The sequence below is a fragment of the Rhinolophus sinicus genome, chromosome 2 (genome assembly GCF_057876585.1).
Source record: "Rhinolophus sinicus isolate RSI-liver-muscle chromosome 2, RSI-T2T, whole genome shotgun sequence".
Taxonomy (NCBI): domain Eukaryota; kingdom Metazoa; phylum Chordata; class Mammalia; order Chiroptera; family Rhinolophidae; genus Rhinolophus; species Rhinolophus sinicus.
In genome coordinates, this window is record NC_142502.1 from 19,701,434 (window position 1) to 19,721,955 (window position 20,522).

The 20,522-nt window shown below is 39.8% G+C and overlaps 1 protein-coding gene across 6 annotated transcripts in view; it reads right to left on the minus strand.

Moving 5' to 3' along the window:
- PHACTR2 (phosphatase and actin regulator 2) overlaps positions 1-20,522 on the minus strand; it is a 233,044-nt gene that overhangs the window by 151,864 nt on the left and 60,658 nt on the right. The window contains exon 1 of one of the 6 annotated variants that reach the window (XM_019744466.3): positions 19,495-19,796. The exons of 4 other annotated variants lie outside the window; for them this stretch is intronic. In XM_019744466.3, the coding sequence (XP_019600025.2) occupies positions 19,495-19,507 (13 nt within the window). In that variant the 5' untranslated portion in view covers positions 19,508-19,796. Of the gene's footprint in view, positions 1-19,494; positions 19,797-20,522 lie in introns of those variants that run through there. One more of the 6 variants, XM_019744471.3, reaches the window with a different exon arrangement.

Here is a 20,522-nt window from a genome sequence, read left to right on the forward strand (position 1 = left end):
GCAAGCCACAAGAAGATGACACTGTCTGAGCAGCAATCCTGCTGACGACTTTGCAGAGGTCAGCTCAGCTCATGCCATCTGCTCACTCACGAGGTGTACGATGCCACATATTGCCAATGGCACATTTTACAGGTTGTTCCCAGCAACACATTACAGAGAACACTCCAGAAGAAGCTGAGCAGCAGCCTGAACGTTCCTTGAATTTGAATTTCATGATCTCACGGCTGACAATTTCTGTCCTGGAAGAGCACACTGCTCTGGTTTGGGCTCTCTTTCAATAAGTGTCTTCTCGGAATGCTTCCCTCCTTTTGGCAGCACATTCAACAAGTAAACAGCTCCACAGGACTTACGTGCAGTGACACAACACTTCAAGCTAAAGGCCACCTACACAGCAGTGCCTCCTCATGCCCCCAAAAGTGGCTAGCAAAGTCTTCAGCTTCCAAGTACCCACAGCCCTCAGTAACCTGTATCACCTTCCATCCCAGTATTCAAGGACATTTTGTGGAGGGACCATTCTGATGCCAAACTGTGTTTCTCCATCACAGAAAGGTACTGGTTACTTGGGAATAAAGCCTAAATTACCTAATTTAATATTTAGCTGAAAGTGGGGCTTGATATACATTCAAATGCTAAAACTTGTTTTTAAAAATACCACTGGAAGGAAAATTCGGACTGGGCACCAGAAATCCATTCTGCCCTTTCTGAGATGGTAAAATTCTGTCTCTCTCGGCTGACACGGATGGCCACCTTCTACCTCTTTATGTTTCCAGAGATGTATCTAGGGAGAGGGCATATGATCAAAATGATTTTCATATAATGTTTTCATACTTGGAATTAGAGAATCTTATCATTTCTATGAGCATCTTTAAGAAAAGTATAAAATTATACCCTCCCTCATTACAACCTCTGTAAGGTAACCATCACCACCACCTTCTATATGGACTGAGTATGTGCTTTGACCTCTTTTAGGCATCAGAGATGAATAAATGAGTGAGGCCATGTCTTCTGCCCTCAAAGACGTGCAGTCCAACAAATTTTTTTTTTTTTTGCATTTAAGCATTTATCTCTTTATCAGAAAGTGAAGGGAAGAAACCTGAAAAATAAAACCTTCAATAATCAAAACATAGCCTAAAGAATGTTGGGACCAGGACTACTAAAGAAATCAGACTTTGATCAAGTGAGAAAGACCGCTATGGTAGACTGAATAATGCCCCTTACTCCATGATAGCATCCTAACTCCTGGGGCCTGTGAGTATGTTACCTACCTTATGTGACAGAAGACGAGATTATCCTGGATTCCCTGGGTGGGCCCATTGGAATCATAAGAGCCTTTAGAAAAGGGAGGCAACAGGGTCAGAGTCAGAGGGAGAAGATGTAAAGGCAGGAGCAGATGTCAGAGATGAGAAGATGCTATGCTGCTGGCTTTGAAGACAGAGAAAGAGGCCATGTGCCAAGGAATGTGAGGGGCCTCTACAAACCAATACAGGCAAGAAAACTGATTCTCCCCTAGAGCCTTCAGAAGGAATGCAATCCTGCTGACCCATTTTAGACTTCTGACCTCCAGAACTGTACGATAAATTTGTGTTGCTTAAATTATAGCAATTTGTTATAGCAACAACAGGAAATGACTATAGACACCGAACCAGCAGCTACACCTGGTTCCCAGTATAGGGACAGATAAATCTCGCAATTGATCCTTGCAATTCTGAATAAGTCTTCAGCACTGGGTCTGTTTCAAGTGGACTACTTCTTTGAATTTATCTCCTCCCACTCTCCTTTGAAATCATACTTCAGCTATATTGGCCTCCACACCATCCCTCAAATGGGTACAGCATGTCCATCACATTTTGCTCCCTTCCCCTTCTACCCAGTTTCCTCATGTATCTGCACGTCCTCAGAGATGTCTTCCATTGTAGACCACCCTTTCTTGGACAGCAGTCTTGTCATGCCCCTCACACCTTGTTTTATTTTGCTTCACAACATTTACAGCTACCTAATATATTTGTGCATTATTCATCTCCCCGGACAGAATGCAAGTTGTGTTTTATTCACTGCTATATTTCCAACTCTGAGACAATTCCCACAACATAGTCGGTGCTCAATGCATAATTCTTGAATACACGAAAGTACTCTTGGGGGCACTGGTTGCTACAGCAAATAGTGTTGGGGTCATCGCTCTTTCTCGGCATAAAGAACATTGGCTCTAGCCCTTTCCTCGTTCTGACTGTCTAATCTTTGTACGCCTAAGGACTTATGAAGAAAAATGAGTGGCAACTTTCACTGGGAATATTAAAAAAAGATGTATTTCACTTTCTAGAGAGTTTTATTTCTGGTGAGGCAATAGAATAAATATGCTGTATTGAAACAATTGTTGAGTTGAATTGTTGAAATCTAGTTCAATACCCCTCCATGTCCTAAAACTAACTCTGTCTCTCTCCATATATACATATTTATATTTTAAAATTCTATACTAGTCAAATATATAAATATACAGTTTCACAAATTCTATATTAGTGAAATACTTCATTAATATAGAATTTGTGAAACTGTACCCACAGGCAAAATCTATAGCATCTCAAAATGCTATTAATATAAAGAAAAGGGTAGATCATATTGAGTAACTTTCTCTAAGACCCAAGTTATTACAGAGGATAAGCTAATGCTTATGATTGAGAAGGCACCCATGAGCTCATGTTTTAACCAATGTGACAACAGTTGTGCTTAATATAATAAATATAAGAACTATAAAATAATAAGATTGGTTTTTAAACAATCACGCCATAATTTTCAGAGCCAAATGAATATTGTCTGCCTAAAATCAGATCTCTTATGAGGTGCTTCAGATATTTCAACAAGATTATCATTGCTCAGAATATTTTGGCCAACAAGAACATGAAAGAATGCTTAACATCATTAGTCATAAGGGAAATGTAAATCAAAACCACAATGAGATAATACTTCACATCCACTAGGAGGGCTATTATTTAAAAAAATGGAAAGTAACAAGTGTTGGTAAGGATGTGATAAATCAGAAGCCTTGTATATTGCTGGTGGGAATGTAAAATGGTGCAGCCACTGTGGAAAACAGTTTGGCAGTTCCTCAAAAATTAAACAGAGTAATACCATATGACCCAGCAATTCTACTCCTAGGTATGTGCTCCAAAGAATTGAAAACAGGCGTGCAAACAAATACAAATGTTCACAGCAGCACTATTCACAATAGCTAAATGTTGAAACAACCCACATGTCCATCAGAAGGTGAATGGATAAACAACATGTGGTACAGCCATACAATGGAGTGTTATTCAGCCATAAAAAAGGAATGATGTACTGATACATTACATGACATGGATGAACCGTGATAACGTTATGTTAAGTAAAAGAAGTGAGACACAAAATGTCATATTTCGTATGATTTACCAGACTAGGTAAATCTATAGAGACAAAAAGCAGACTGGTGTTTGTAAGGGGCTGGGGGGAGGAGAGAATGGGGAACGACTGCATAATGGGGAACGAGTTTTCTTTTGGCTGATGAAAATATTCTGGAACATAGATAGAGGTGGTGGCTGTACAACATTGTGAATGTACTTAATATCACTGAATTGTACATTTTAAAATGGTTAATTTTATGTCATGTGAATTTCACCTGAATAATTTTTTTTTTTTTTTTTAAAGATGGAAAAAGACTCTTGAATTCTCCCAGGCTACTTACACAGTGGCCCGGCGTATTGCATATGGTTAGGTGCCCAATAAATATTTACGAAATTGAATGGTAGAAAATATTCATGTCTTGCAAGTAAATTTATTTTTTTAATTAGTCAAGATCACTTCAGGTCATTCAGATGAACAAGATAGGTTATCAAACTGAGTCATGCCATCTTAGTTTTGAAAACAAGAATGTGTAAATACAAAGTAAGAGAGACTACTGCCAGAAACTCATACTTCCCTCCGCCTAGAAAACTTGAACCTGTTCTTCAAACACTCCAGTCCAAATGTCGCCTCCCCTTGGAGCTCCCCTACCTTGCCAAGCTTCCCTCCCAGCCCTTCCAACTTGGACTGTTCATAGTTATCGAAGCACTTCCAGTTTCATAACTTATCTGTCTCCCCACAACGGTGTCAGCTCAAAATAAAGCAATGGCTCTAATGTATTGACACACTTAGTAAGAAGCACCGCATCAGCGATACAAGGCTTCACAAATGTTTGTTGAATGACAGCATGAATGAACTAATGAAGGACTGAATAAATAAAGTTTTGGTCCGGCTTATAAAATGCTCAAAGGGCAACTCTAAAATCAGAATTCTATATTTGTTTTGAGTAATACCAAAATTTTGCAATGAAGTTGTGCTCGTCCAATATAATTCTTGAAAGAACCTCTCTGTTTAAATTCTAATGTCTTTGCTAAAATACACCCCATTCTTTTTTTTTTTTTTTTGCAAAATGTATATTTTCTTTCTTTTTTTTTAATTAGTTTCAGGTGTACAAAACAACATAGTGACTAGATATTTATACACCTCACAAAGGAATAACCCCAATAAGTCTATTACCCATCTCACACTACACATATTTATTACAATATTATATCCCAACCTTCTTTAATTGACACACATTATACATTCTCCCTAGGGTGACTGACGTGCATAGCATAGCCAGGCAGGTTCTCTTAAGAGCAAAGTTTTTCAGAATAAACATGTACTAACTTGTTTGCTATAAGGGTAAACAACAGTCTTTGTCATTAAGGAAGAAATGTTTTAAAATTTTTGTAATCAAGCTGGCAGCTCAATTCTGCCAGGCCTCTCTTATCTCATGGGAATATCCTCTGATAGCAATGTAGTTTTGTGCTAAATTTCAAACAAATCTGGGCCACTGCAGGTTTGTCAGGGGTGGGGCAGTCATGTAATTATGGGCCTTCATTCTGTTGTCACACAAAACAAGATGGAATTCTTAGCATTTTCCTTTGACCTTGGGCCACTTCTTGAAACTTGAAACAGCATGAAACTTAATGCAGTCAAGCAGATTGAAATAAGAAAACAGTGTTCACCTGAAACTTCACCAAACGGATAAAAGCTATGCTTACAAAAGATTTTAAAAAGCTATGCTTACAAATCTCCCTGGTTTTGAAACCTAGTTCCATTTAGACAGCCAATCATTGGTATATAATGAACATTACCTACAACAACCCTTCTATCAGCTCAACACCTCTGCTTTACTCTTCTTCAGGATTCTTATCACTACCCGGCATTCTGTCATACATTTGTTTGTTTATCTATTTATTTTCTGTTTGTCCCAATAAAATGTGAACTCTGTGGTAGCAGGACTTGATGTATCTTCTCACCACTGTATTCTCTGCAGCTAGAAGAGTGCCTGAACAGTAGGTGCTCAGTTCATATTTGCGGAATATGTCTTTCATCTATTTCATATTCCAAATAAGAAAGAAGTTGTTCCAAACAATAAACTTCACCCAGTCATTTTTAGCAATTGCAAAATGCACACACTCACGAGTGGAACTGCATCTGTTAGAGACACACTGATATGCCATACAGGAAGACATAAAACCAAGTGCCTGTATCTCCTTGCATATGGTGAAAAGTCGAAATCAGTCCATAGCACAGACTTATCTGATAAGTCATCAAATATTATCTGACTGAACTGTCCAGGTAGCACTTTAAATTCTGAGTCACCAAGTAAAACTTTGATATGTCTCAAAATAAACACAACTCTGGCATGGAAATTATCCTGTTCCATTGTATGTATGAGTGACCATATTTTTAACATCAGACAAATGACGCACTCATCAAGCATTGATAATAGGAGATTGGGTACTAGTCCACGCTTTGCTCCCACCATGTTCCTTGACTCCTGCTTTATTATGACATTGTTTTCATCTCTTGACTGTGGGCAGCATCTCTCATTGCCATCACTGCTGTTGACTCTTAGATCCAATGACAAACTCAGCTTCGCCTCCAAGGTCAAGCCGTTACACACTCACCCTCTGGCTTCCCAGCTCAGCCCCTTGAGGAAGCATCTCACCTGATTCTGTGCACCCCTGGGGTCCTACCACTGGCCTGCAGCTCCTCAAAGGCATTGAACACAAGGCCCCTCCCAGACACAGGTGGAGTTTACCCATCTGAACACAACTACATGTGATGAAAATAAACTGCTTCCTACAACATCAAAAATGATTGGTGACATAGTCCCAAATTGCTTATTTTACCCGTACGGCTCACATCCACTCTCAACATAGGAAGACAAGAAAAGCCAATTAAAATGCTCCTGTTGTGGTAATATAGCATGCAAGTTAATCACTCGGTCCTAAGAGTTAAGATTTCACGGCTAGCTCTGATTAATAAAAGAGCAAGTTCAATAATAGCTTTTATTGCTTGAATTGGGGCACTGTGAGGAATGGGTGGGGAGGTAGGACCTTCAAACCATCCACTCCAGGTTACTGTGGGGTTCGGGCCCATCTCATGAGCATCTGACGTGTTCCCAGGATCCGAGGCTTCTCACATGGTAAGGCAGTAAGTACATGTGCTGTTTTCCAGTTAACTGATGAAAACACATTATTGGCTTTTGAACATTTCTAAAAGTGGTACATGCCTATTGTAAAAGCAAAACCAAAAAGACTTCAAACAAAATAGAAAAGTATGAAGTAAAATATAAAAATTCCCCTTTCATTCCCCAGCGATTGAGAACTAACAGCTTGGGATATACTCTTTCCAGACATTGCTCATGCACATGCAAAATGTTTTTATAAAAACAAAACCAACTTTATATGCCATAATCACATTAACTTATTTTCAACACTAATTCAGAATTATTTCTCTCTCGTCTGAGTAGTATGACTGTTTTATTTTCCCCTCCACATATTAAGAGCAGGGGATAATTTAAGCATATGATACATTTTAGGGATTTTGGAAAAGAATTTCTCTTTCTAGAGAAGGTAATTGAAAATGTTCAAAGAAAATGAATAAAAAATATCATTAGACTGACTTTTTTCCAGGTTGAAGGCTGGTTCTTTTTTACTCCCCACTTATGGCCAAGCTTCACATGGCTGATTCCTGTGATATACTGAAATCCTCCTTCAGAAAAAAGAATTTTCTTTAGATATATGCTACTTCCTTCTTCATGAGATATCAAATTCAATACACTTGCTACTATAATTATTACATGTCCCATCTTCCCCTGCAAGGGATCCTTACAAAAAATACACATTTTAAAATTCTAAATTTGGTTTAAGGGCAGCCAAACAGAAAAAAAAAAAAGAAGATTCACAAGAACTATTTCTGGATGTATAAGGATTTTACCAGCATCTTTGAGCTGATAACCATGTTTTGCATTTTTGCATCCAACTGTGTTTCCTTCAAATGATCCCTTTCCCCTTAAACTTTAAAAAAAATGCATAACGAGAACGTATAAATACAACATCGTGCTACATAGCACATTTTGCAACTTGGTAACAACGGCACAAGCAGTGAGTCAGCCAGCATGTACTGTGTGCCTACTATGTGCCATATACTGCTCCAGGCCTTAAGGAAACCAAGGAGAAGATAACTTTGCCCTTGAGCAGTGTCCCCACTAGCTGGGAGAGTGGACGTGAAGGACCAATGGCACCACAATGGTCTATGTGCCAGGTAAGCTCAGGGAGTAACTAAGCCTGAACTGGGGAGGGGAAGGATTTCCAGCTGGTGACAGATAAGCCACATGTCCTGAAAGACAAGCGTATTCACCAGGTGAGGAACAGGGAAGGGACAGTGGATGGGGAGAAGAACATGTAGCGAAGGAGAGAAGGAAGAACGCAGTATCGGGGATGAGATGAAGAGTTTGGGGTGCTGGGGCCCAGGACTGGGGAACTGGAGGTGGGTGACACAGGGGGGAACCAAGCAGACCAGAGCTTTGTGTGACATCGGGAGTTTTCATTTAATCCTGAGGGCTTGGGCAAGATCATAAAAGATTGTGTGAAGAACTAGGAAATAAATTGAACTGCCACTTAGTCCAAGAAAAAGTAAAGAAATTCATGAACTCCAGCCCCTACACGGGAACCATAGGAAAACGTCCCAGGCCCTCACTGGGGTCTGTGCCCTACCATTTGGACAAAAGGATAACAGTCTCAATTACCTGGTTTCCCAGACCACAAAAGAGAAGGAGCAGCACATGTAAACTTCTTTTAAATCTATATGAGATGATGGATGTTAGCTAAGATTATTGGGGGAATCATTTCAATGAATATATATCTCAGGTCCTTATGCTGAACACCTTAAATGTACACAGTGCTCTATCTAGGTCGATTATATCTCAACAAAACTGAAAGAAAAAAGAAATAGAACATTAAATAAGGGAGGGAAATGGGAACTGCCAAAAGCATGGAAAGTGACAACAGCAAAAAGAGACAGTTGAGGGTCTGAAGACACAAGGTAAGAATGCAAGGGGGCCAGGGCAGGTGGAGGGTGGGGCCCTCATGACCACCTGTGAGGATTAAACGTGTAAATAGTTGTACAGATTTAAAATTCGTGTCGGCCCTAGACTTGTCTGTTGGTTACACTTCTCCCCAGTGCCAAGTTCTTTGCATTGTTCCACACTCTTGAACTATTGTAGTATATTCAATTTGAGAAGGCAGGCAAATGTGACTAGATATAAGAAAGAGTGGCCATTGAAGAATGACTCTCATGCAAAACGTAAATTAAAATAAAATGGTGGTGGTTGAAGGGTGAGCCTCCTGGTAGCTGCCTGAGTCTTGTGCTATTCCAGAGAAAGAGATAGAACTATGGCAACAAGCTGCCCGTCTGCATTGAGGGGGCCTGAGGGGACTCAGGGTGCATGGGAACTCATCCCTGATCACTTGAGTTTTCTTTGTTGCCAGCTCACTCCAAATAAATAAGCAAGAATAAAACCTGTACAGCCCTCCCCATGTCTTCTGTCAACTTGTTTCATAAACTAGCATCTACCTTGGTCTCTCTCCCTCTAATCTGTCCAAATATCCTACCCAATACTCCAGTCCGTCCCAGATCTGGAACTGGATCCCCACGCTCAATCTCTGTGGGAAAATGCCAGGGCTACCTTAATCCTCCTACTCTTGTCCTTTCCCTGGGGGTTTGTACTGTCCCCCCCTGCTTCCTACCTGCCATATAAACATATACCCTTCCTATACGTGGTCCCCAAATTAATAAGCCTCTGCCAGAATTTCCAGCTGCTATCCATTCCCTGATCACCTGATTGCATATCCTAGCACAGACAGCTTCGAGATAACAAATTAGGACACTTTTGTTTCGTGGACACTGTGACCAAAGCCATTTGGCTGTCCTCCCCAGAGACCGTCTTTGTAGCTAGGACAAACATAACCACATTTCCCTGAAAAACAATATTGCATGCAACCCGAAGGGTAAATTGTGTTTGGCTTTCCTTCTGCATAAAAGTCAATGGGAATTAGATTTGCCATGACCCATGTCTCATGAGTTGGCAAATGGCCAAGCATATACTCAACCAGACAGGCTTTTTCTATGTCAATGCAACATTTTCCATGTGCAGTTAAGCTGTGCACGAAGCTACTCTCTGAAAATAAATACATAAATAAATAAATAAATAAATAAATAAATAAATAAATACACTTCTTTGTCTTCGTTTCATATCTGCAAAAGTAGATGATCATTTGAAATGTTTACATAATTCACTGGAGAACTGTGAGAAATGAACTATATTTGTAAGCATTTTTGAAGATGAAAGGGATGTAACTGAAGAATGTACAGCATTCTAAAAAAAAAAAAAAGGAAAAAATCACTTAGTTCTAGTCCTGCATTTAAAACATAGTTTCGTGGGACTTGATTTTGTTTTAAAATAAACCAGGCATCCAAAAGTACCTTAGGAGTTTTTATAGTTTTAAGGCTCATGAAAACTTACCCTGGAGCTGCAAGGGACAAAGCCATGTCTGTTAGCATAAGAGACACCTTTATTTACAGAATGTTAGGGTTGTGATAAAAACTGACAAAAGCCAGGAAATTGAAAAGTTAAGGGTGGTGCTTCCTTCTAAATGGATGCTACAGGGCTCCTGGTTTTCCACGAAGTCTGGATTTTACAGACAAAGTTGGCTTTAATTTTCAATTCTCTGGCTTTTTTCAATTAGAATCATAGTCACACAGTTATTTAAACAAATGTCTTTGAACTTCCTTAATTTAAAGAAGTGACCCTTAGGTTAATGAATGTTGTAACATGCTTATTGTTTGAGCAAATGAATTGGCTCCACCTACTTCCGTCTGTTCTGTAAGTACCACAGACAAGCATGTTGGGTACTGTGAAGAAAGTCTTACATAGGAAACCTAAGATATTTTTTATTTTTATACCATGCTGACCAATCATAAAGGTCAGGATTGCCAATCTTCCATTTTACCTCCTTATTAAAAATGCCCTAAGTTAAGCTGCTTGTAAAGATGGATGGTTGCCAAATTTCCATTATTAGGCAAATAATACCCGAGTATATGAAATGCAAACAGAAACATGCAGCAGTTGACAAATGAAAGGCAAGTTGGGTGGATGAAGTTTTAAGCAAATCTCAGTCACCGATATGGAACCTAGAGAGTGCCTCTCCACAGTACATAGATGAAGAAAATACAGACTTCACCACCACGCACCAGTCTCAGTGAGAGGTGCTGCTTCATTAACAGGTCAATGAAGGCTTCCAATAGGATACATCAGAGCACTTTTGTGAATGGCACAAGATCTTTATGATTCTAAACAATGATTGCTTTCATATTGACAACAATCAACAATCTTTACAACACACAAAGCAGTAGAAATCTGCTTTGTCTGAGCAGCTTCATTATATGTCCCTTAGGCTGACAAGTCTTACCAGAAGTGTGCAATGAATCACCTAGGAAACATATTTTTCAAAACTACAACTATCTCTTGCCCTCCATGGGAGATTCTGAACTATAGGTCTGGTGTGGGGCTGGGATGGTGATAGATAGATGGACGGATGGATGGATGGATGGATGGATGGATGGATGGATGGATGGATGGATGGGTGGGTGGATGGATGGATGGATGGATGGATGGATGGATGGATGGATAGAGAGACAGACAGACAGACACATTTTAACTCCCAAGTGATTCTGATAGGCTCCCACTGCTTGTCTTAAGTGGTATATGGCCACACCACTCAACTGCCAATAAAAATTAATTCATCGTTTCTATGCAAGTATTAGCACAATAAAAGGTAGACATCAGGCTTTATTTCAATCAGTTTATTCACTTGCCCTCTTATTGTACACTTATCTTCTACCAGGCCAGGCTGCATGAGGAAATGAGCTCATGCAGAAGAGAAGGCCCATCCTTGAGGAGCCTGTGGTCTAGTTGAAGCGGCAGATGCATAAAATAGTATTACAGTTCATCTGATCCGTGCTATAAGAGGGGTAGGCAAGTGTTCTGTGGGAGTCAAGGAAAGAGAATGCCAGTTCTATCCAAAGGAATGACAGAAGGTTCCACAGAGGAGAGGCCACTTGAGCCGGGTCTTCGTCAATGTGGAGGCTTTTCAAGGTGGCGATGAGAGATGCAGCCAGGACCTTCATGTAGAGGACCAGCATGTTAAAGTCATGCGTGTTTCTGAGGTCTACCGAGAAGTGCAGTGTGGCCAGACCATGGTGCACGTGTGTGAGGGGGACAGGAAGAAGGAGCAGGAGGGGCAGTTACGGTGGGGATATGAGGGACATCTGTGCAGGAGTGACATCATAGGCAAAAAACAAAACAAAACATGATAAGGGTCCCCTGGAGGTCTCCTTTGTAAACCCTGGGGGATCCACCCAATCCTGTATGCTTCATTTGTAAACACGTTTAGAGTGAAACCCCTCTGTCAATTACACTTTTTCAAATGATCCTGGCAACCATGTTAAGTCAAATACCACAAAAGATGGTGGTGTTTTGTTTTGTTTTTAATTTATTGTTGTTTCCATTTAGAGGTAGATAGTAAGCCTAATATAAAAAGCATGCCATTTACCAAAATACTCACAAAAGCAAGTTCATCAAATCATCCCTATGTTTTGATATTTAAGGTCATTGTCAATTCAAAATGATCTGAAACTCATTCTGAGGTGTGTGTGTGTGTGTGTGTGTGTGTGTGTGTGTGTGTGTGTGTATGTGTTTGTAGGGGGAAGTATAAGGTGGAACAGGACCTATTTCTCTATCACTAGAAAGCAGGCCGCCGGTGGTGAGTCACATGGATACAGCAAATATAGCATCGGTGTCTAATAGTGGCTCTGACCCAGCCGCTCGGCACAGATACCCGGTTAGTGATGACTAAATCATAGCAGTGCTATTTGTGGGGTCTGATAATGTATCTATTCTATTATAAACACTTGACAAGGCATGTTTAGCATCTCTTATTAATTTAAAACTTTACATGTTCAAGTCTCACCAGAAATAGTTTTTGCCACTGTGATGAATCTTCACTCAGTATTTAATTTGCTTGAGAGACACGGAAGGAGAAAACAATCTTCCTGATTAAGATGTATGTGGCTCAACCTCTCTCCCCCTGTCTTCTTTTGACCAGGTCCACATACTCCAAAAGGATCAATTGCAGAAAGCCTGGGTTCCGTTGTCCTATCCTGATACATTGTCCAGAAGCCTCTGATCTTTTATTTTCAGCTTATTTCCTTGGAGGTCTCATTTAGTCACACAGCCTGACATTCCACCAGGAAGCAGATAATTCCCAAGCACACATTCTCAGCTAGATTGGCCTATTCAGGGAGAGGGAGAAGGAAGAGCAGAGAAGAGGAAGGGGGAGAGAAACGGAGTGCTTACTTCTACTAGGTAACTATTTCTGAGTGTCTATACAGTGGTTCCTATCCTGGTTGCCCATTAAACTATTCTGGTGAGCTTTTAAACAAATACCAATATTGGGACCCCACGCTAGGGACTCTGATCTAGTTTGTACAGGTTGGGGCTCACAGATTGGTATATTTTAAAAGCTCTCCAGGTGATTCTAACAGGTGGCCAGAGCTGAGATCACCTCTCGAACTCTTTAGAGGATACAGCAAATCTCTATGATGTGTCAGCTGCCCTCAAAATGCTTAAAATATGGTTGGGAAGAAAAGCTAGAAAGGGAGGGTAATCTCAGACAGACTCCCATCAAGTACAAACTGTACGGTGGGTTCTGTTAGTGCCCTGAGAAGGGTACGGTTTCAAGATCCGTTAGGAAGGTGTCATGAAGATGGGCTGCGTGCTGGGCACTAAACAACACTGGTTTTAGTTCATTAAGTTCCCCATCAACACCGCCACCCCAAACAAGAGCCTTGTAAGTAGATTTCATTCTAAGGAGCTTCCTTTCTTGCCTCTCTCCCATCCATTCTTCCCATGATTATGCCTTGAAATCACCAGTCTTATCATGTCATGCCTCTTCTTCAAACCTAAGGCTTCCCGAGAGCTCATAGAATAAAAGTCCCTTCATGATTGGCCTGAGGCTGCTTGCCCATGTAATACCTATGAATGTTCATGAAAGAAACACTCATATGTCTTCCTACCCATGGATGGACTTCCATCTAATAGTGTATTTAGGTATGTGATATGCTGATCTTGGACACTGCTATTTAAAAATGAATCTCCTCTTGGAAAAACTGCTCTGAATTAATTCAATAGCATACTTGATTTAATTTAAAAATATATATCATATGGTGACTACATCCCAGGTACTGTACTCGATGCTGTAGAAGACACAAAGATGAAAACTCCCCACTCTCAGTGTAATATGACAATATGAAAAATGCTGGGTTGAATTTTGCTCTTGTGAAAAAGAGCTGAATTCCAGTTTATAAATCACCCACTTCTTTATTGAGTGAGCTGTCACTTAGCCTCAGTTTCCTCATGTGTAAGTTGGGGAAAATAATATTTACTTACAGAGTGATTACAAGAATTAATGACGTGACATGTAAAATACTTAAGTTGGTGCCTAGGACATAATGACATTCAAAAAAAAAAGAAAGCTCCCTTCTTTTCAAGACATTTAAAACAGAGGGTGCCAAAAAAATGTATACATATTTTAAGAAAGGAAAACTATATTACAATTGTAACACTCAATATATACCGATAACAAACGATGAATACAAGTCATGTTTGACTTCTGCAATTACAAGAGGTGCTCAAAGCGGTTACCATCAACATCCAGAAACTTCTGATTACGGTGAACTACTGCTTGAGCAACGTTGACCAAAGTGTCCACTTGTATACATTTTTTTGGCACCCCCAGTATCTAGTTAAATATAATTTGCCTTTGTTAGATATGTTTGCGATGCCTGACTTACAAAACAGAACTCTGAAATTAACTTTTTACATATAAAACTCTTATCAATTTTAATAATTCATGTGACATGTTAGTTTGGATAAATAAAATCTGTACATCACTCCTAATCCCATAGATGTAACTGAATTCCATTTATTTCCAAAGCAGGTTTAAGTCCTAGCTCTCTTTTTCTCTTTCCTTCATAAGATGGTGATGCTAACAAGAATGAAATGCTCCAAAGGCTAGAAACAAAGAACAAGAGGAACCCTGGACATACATAATACAGATATTTAATTCCTAAATATTCAAGCTTTGATATTTATGCAAACAAACCGTTTGCTAGCTCCCAAAAATGGCTTCCTATATCTAGAAACAGGAAGTTGAGAAGAATTCAGGAGAAGAAGAGTAAGGTGAAAATGGAAAGCAAAAATAAGAATGAAGGGGTTTTAACAGTGATCCCCAAATCTGAGTTATTCACTTTGTAATTAGGCATGACCTGTGGTTCATATGACTAGGAAATGCTGCATTCTATATTCCATCTTGGGAATTCGCAACAAATATTAGCACAGGCAAGGAATTATATGCTAATCTATTAACATGTTAAATAACGTGTTTGACCCTGTTAAACTCAACAATTCCCCAAATTGCCTGAACACTAAATACTGTGTGTGTGAATTAATTAATATTCTATGTTAATCAGTATACTATGGAATTAGGCAATGGCATATTATTTAGATAATGATGGATTATTGATTTCTTTTTTTTTTTTTTTTTGCCAAAATGCATTCTTGCTAGTTCTCCATATCTTTTCCAATGCTTCTTCTTGATCCAAGCAAGCCACTTCACAAGAATCCCTATTTTAGCCTATGGATGTATGAACACAAGAATTCATTTTGCCTTTGGAAAGATGAGTGGTGGCAAAGAAAAGAAAAACATTCAGAACTAATTCCAACGATCTGAAAAATAAAAACAAAAACTTTGTTTCAGAAACAGAGACTTTGTCCTGCTTCTGTGCACTCTTAAACCATGTCTGTTGGTTTATTCTCAGGCAGTCAAAGGTGTTCTACAATCAGTAAAAACTACTAAGAACCTGCAGTGCCACTCATGGAGTACTTTCATGTTTTAAAGTGAACCTATTTTTCGTTTTGGCATTTTTGTTTTAAACTGACAGTGACTCCTATAGTAATATCATCATTTTGAAAATCTATGTTCCTAGAAGCAGATGATCAAATTTTGGTCTCTCCCTTAGAAAGATATATTTATGTGAATCCTGGATGCTCACAAATACTTATTTGATGAACCAGAAAGTGCTACAATAGCACAGTAGTCTTCACAAGAAAGTCAAAGGAAAATACTGTAATTACTTATTTCATAGCTAGTGAAATATTCAAGAATAACTATTTTTACAGTGTAAAAGGCATTTCAGAGAATAAGAATGAATTTCTTTTTTAATGAAAAGTCTGCTTTGACTGGACTACTTCCCCTGTCTCCTAATCCACTCATCATGCTCTGCTGATCCACCACCAATGCATCTCTCCATCCCATCCCCATAGCACCACCACCCACATCAACATCAACGGCACTCTTGGGACAGCCACCTGACTGTCCTCTGCTTGGAAATGCTTACCTTGCCATAGCATCATCACACTGCTAAAGACATCCTGCTAGAGTATATATTTGCTTAGAAAGCAATCCTGCTTTAATTTTTGGATGGTTGTTTAAATAGCCAAATGCATTGAGTATTACCACACGCCAGCCATTGTACTGAAAGCTTTCACATATATTATCTTATTTTCTCCTCATCACAATCCTGACAAGAGTACAATCATCATTGTCCCTTACAGATGAGAAAGTACACGGCTACGGAATTTATACAGCTTGTTCGTGGTCACTGGGATGGCAGGTAGCAGAGCTGGTTTTCATCTCAGCTTATTTGACGCTCCTGACCCATCCATTATAAACCTTCCCTCGACCTGGCTCCCAAATAATTCTCCATTCTCTTTTGCAAGGAGCTCGTAGTCTGTGAACTTCTCACATTCAGTGGTTATATAACAAGGGTCAAAAGCCTTTAAACCAGAATGTGAGGGACAGAATGCAAGATGAGGACACAGCAGCTCTCACAGCTGCCACTTCCCCTCCCAAATGAATGCACCTCTCAGGACCCATGCACAGTAACGGAAATATCTTGGTCTCAAGTGAGGAAAAAGGCACCCAAAAAATGCTACAGAACTTGTGCTAATACTCTGTTTCTGAAGAATATGGAATTACATTTCAAAACATTGGGTTTTTTTAAGATATTAATCACATGCTACTCATCAGCTCTGCCTCCGCATCTCTTTCCACACCTCACCCACGAGAAGCACTTGGTGAAGGCTAGGGGGAGAGGGAGCAAACAGTCACAAACGTAGGCGCAGAAGAACATGGACTGCAGCTGCAGTCATAGACTTGTTTAATAAAGGACCATCCCCCTGAGTTGTTATAGAACGCATAAGAAGAAACAGTCACATGAAAAGGAAGAAGAAGGTTAGATATTGCTAAAACTGCCCTGACATATTCCACACACACACACACTGTTTGATAAATATTTTATTGTTATTCCAGGAAAAGCTTTTAAAGGACTACATAAGCCAGCAATTATGGGGAAGGGATGTCTCCTTCTCTGAGATAGGAGGAATGGCAGCTCTCGCTGCTAAGGAGAGGGTAGATAGGCTCACACACCATACCTGCTGAAATGTGCACATAGTCACCCAAAGAGCCGAGTCCCAGGTCCCAACTCCTCCGTATTTGTTAATAACAGAAAGTACACACAAATATGCCTGACGCAGCCTTCTGCGTGATTTAAGTAAGTCAGAGGCACTCGGCTTGTGTGTACCCACTGTTGTGTTTCCGCCTAACAATTATCCAAACCCCGGCACAGAAAGCCCTGCCCGAAAGAGGCCCGAAAGAGGGTCCAATTGTTAAGGTGCTCAGCTCTAAACTGTCAGCCTCTGATATCCAGGCCTAAACCCATTTCTGATTGGAAAATACAGGCAGATATTCAACATCATGATCTTGTTTAAACTAAATTGGAGAAACTGCAGTGCTCCGAGTTCATGGGGTGTCTAGGTAGAATGTTAAAGATATTTGGAGATTCGATTTTTCATTTTTGGGGGGTAGGGGGCAATTACGAGTACCATCTTAAATGCTTTCCTTAGAGTCAATACAAATGATTGAAGTGAGTGTGTGTATGTGGGGGTGGGGGGGTGATGGATGTTCACATTTCCCTGCTATAAGAAAGGCTGCTCACATCATCCAAAAATTACCATACAAAATGATCAATGACAGCCAATTCACCATTCTAAGAAAGACGTTACTTCTGAAATATTCAAATGATGTAATTTAAAAGCCTATTATTCCACTCAAAGGTATACATACATACCTACATTTGGGATTTCACCTAAAACTTGAAATGATCTAGAACTTGCTGCTTTAAAAGCCACTTGACACAGTGCATATTCTTAAACATGTCACAAGCAGAGGCATTTTATAACAGCATCAAAAAGCATAAATAAATATAAGTACAAATGGTGAAAACACTTGTCCCCTTAAGCTATAGTTGGCCAAAAAAATCATACCCGTTAGCATTTTTTAAACCTACAAAAAGGCTGCTACAGTAAGTAGTTCCATTCCTTTTCTTAAATGGCCTTTAAATAAATACATGAGTCAGTTAAGAAAGGCATTTACTTGAATTAAAGTGATAATTCTGCCAGGACCTCAGTACAATTAATTGTGGGTGGCAGAAGTTTTAAATGAGGCTAAATTAGGGATTCTAGTTTATTTATTTATTTTCTACTCTCTACTGCTGTAATTAGAGAAGCTTTGGGTTGATCTTGAAATTGTGCCTTGTCATGGAACATCATACCTACATGCTTTCATGACAAGCCCTATGGCACATTTTTTTTAATGACAAAAATATGTGGGGTATAATTCAGATGCATCAATCCAGTCTCGTTCTGCTATTACTACTACTACAACTACACACACACACACACACACACACACACACACACACACACACACATACACACACACTCACAGACACACACACACACACACACATACACACACTCACACACACTCTCTCCATTATACTTACTGTGTTTCTTTCACGACCCTGCAAAATTCACCCCTAGTACTGTTCCAATTTATTTCAATGCCTTCAATGTCAAAGACAAAATTATTTTAGTCACAGAGTCTGATTCCTGGTAAGTTATTTCATAAAAGAAGTCAAAACACTCCGCCTTCAAAATCTCTGCTTGCCTGTGCTACCTGAGCCAAGGCTCAAAATAGCCACACTTCATAAACAAATATGTTTTACTAAAAACAGGTGGTCCTGTTGTGTAGAATGTGTGGTACATGATGCATCCTCCTTGCAGAGCTGACCGGGTCTCCAGGCGCTGCCTGGTATTGCTGTGAAACTGCTACCAGCTGAGCAACTGAACTAATGAGTTTCAGGAGACAGAGAAACCATAACACACTTGGGAGAATTCTGCATTTAGTGTCCATAACACTGAAATGGGGAATAATTGTCTAAAAGTGCAATATAGCAAAGAAAAAGAGGAAAGTTCTACATAAGAAGTAATTTTTTTGCTTGTCATTTGATTGGCATTAGATGACTACCACAGTCATGTTTGTCCAGCTGTCAAGGAAAGATATTACAAACAAATAGGTTTTTCAAAGGTCCCTGATTGGCCACTAATGTCTATACCCTGAAATCAAAATATCACAGGACATTGAGACATTGTCTCCATTTCATCTGAACATGAAGACTAAGCATCAGACACAAGAATCTGTCTATTACACTGTGCACACTGTAACCCCGAAAAAAAAAATTGTGTTCAGCTCCTTAACTCCATCTACCTTTGGCCACCCCTTAGCAAGTTGTTTCATGAACTATATGCATTTTTCACCCACTGTTCTGAGCACAAAAGGATCAAACAGCACACTTCCTGCAGCCTAAATAAAAGAACAGTGTAGTCTTCCAAAAGGTGACTGTGGAATTATAATTTGCATTCCCAATTCTTCAAAATAAACACCGACTGACTGCCTTGAGGACAACGCAGCAGGGTTAACACATTCCATGTCTCCCCGTCTTGAATATTTAAGTGCAGTACAAGAGCAACACACAGGCAAACCTTCTGCAGAGAAGGATGCAGACCGCACTCGAGCCCAGAGGAAGAATTCATCCTGTTTTACCTACCGGCATTGTCCATGTCTCAGGAGTGGCGAGGCGAGTTCTGTAGCCTGGTAGCTGGGAAGCCGGGCTCTTCTCCTGGCTAACGAAGCACCCTGCCCTACTGCTGATTATCAGTTCTTGCTGGCACACACAGCATACTTCATGCACTGTCTGCAGGAGACACCGCCAGGAAATTTATATCTCCAAGGATGACAAACAGCCATTAGCTCCATTACAGGCTGATTAAGAGAGACCGAGCCTATCAAGTGGATACTTGAATCCACTGAGGTTTTCACCTCTGTTCTAAGCAAAAGAGGAAAAAAAAAAAAATCACTGCAATGTGGAGAGTACTGCACATTTCAGGAAAGAAGTGCATATGCTACGCAGAACACAGTGCTTTCCCATAAGATGCCAGGACAAACATGAGCAGGGAGAGGCACAGATAATTAAAAGGTAAAAAGGAATCTTTAACAAGACAATAAATTAGTCTTTCTTTGGGGCTGTTACAAAGGTGGTCCACCAGCCTTATCGCTGAGATCACTGAATGACTGGGCAACTTTTCAATTTAAAATTTTAAAGTTTTTTTGTTGTTGTTGGGGGTGAGCAAGGAATAGCCAGTAAAACATTTTAAAATAAAGGCGATCTTTAATATTGCCACTCTAAATAAATGCTAAGAAGCTGAGCACTGCCATTCCATTTTGGTTATGTTTTCATCATGACTAGTGTTCCTATTTCTGCTCAGAATTTCTGCCCACCTAGCCTAACACAAAAATTCAAAAGCATTGCACTAAATGTCACTAATAATACAAGAAATGATGGCCAGAAGATGTCAGGGGAGTCTCTACTATGTTCCAATCTGTAGCCATCTCAACAACAGAAATCTGAGAATCAAGACAAATGCATTTGCTAACAGAGGAAAACCCATTTCACTTCTTTTCTTTCATTTGGCTATGTAAAGATGACCTTCAAAGACACCTAAAAGTACTCACAGAATCAAGGCATAAGGACGAACAGAGTGCTGAAGAAATCATACACCACCATGCCTCGTGATT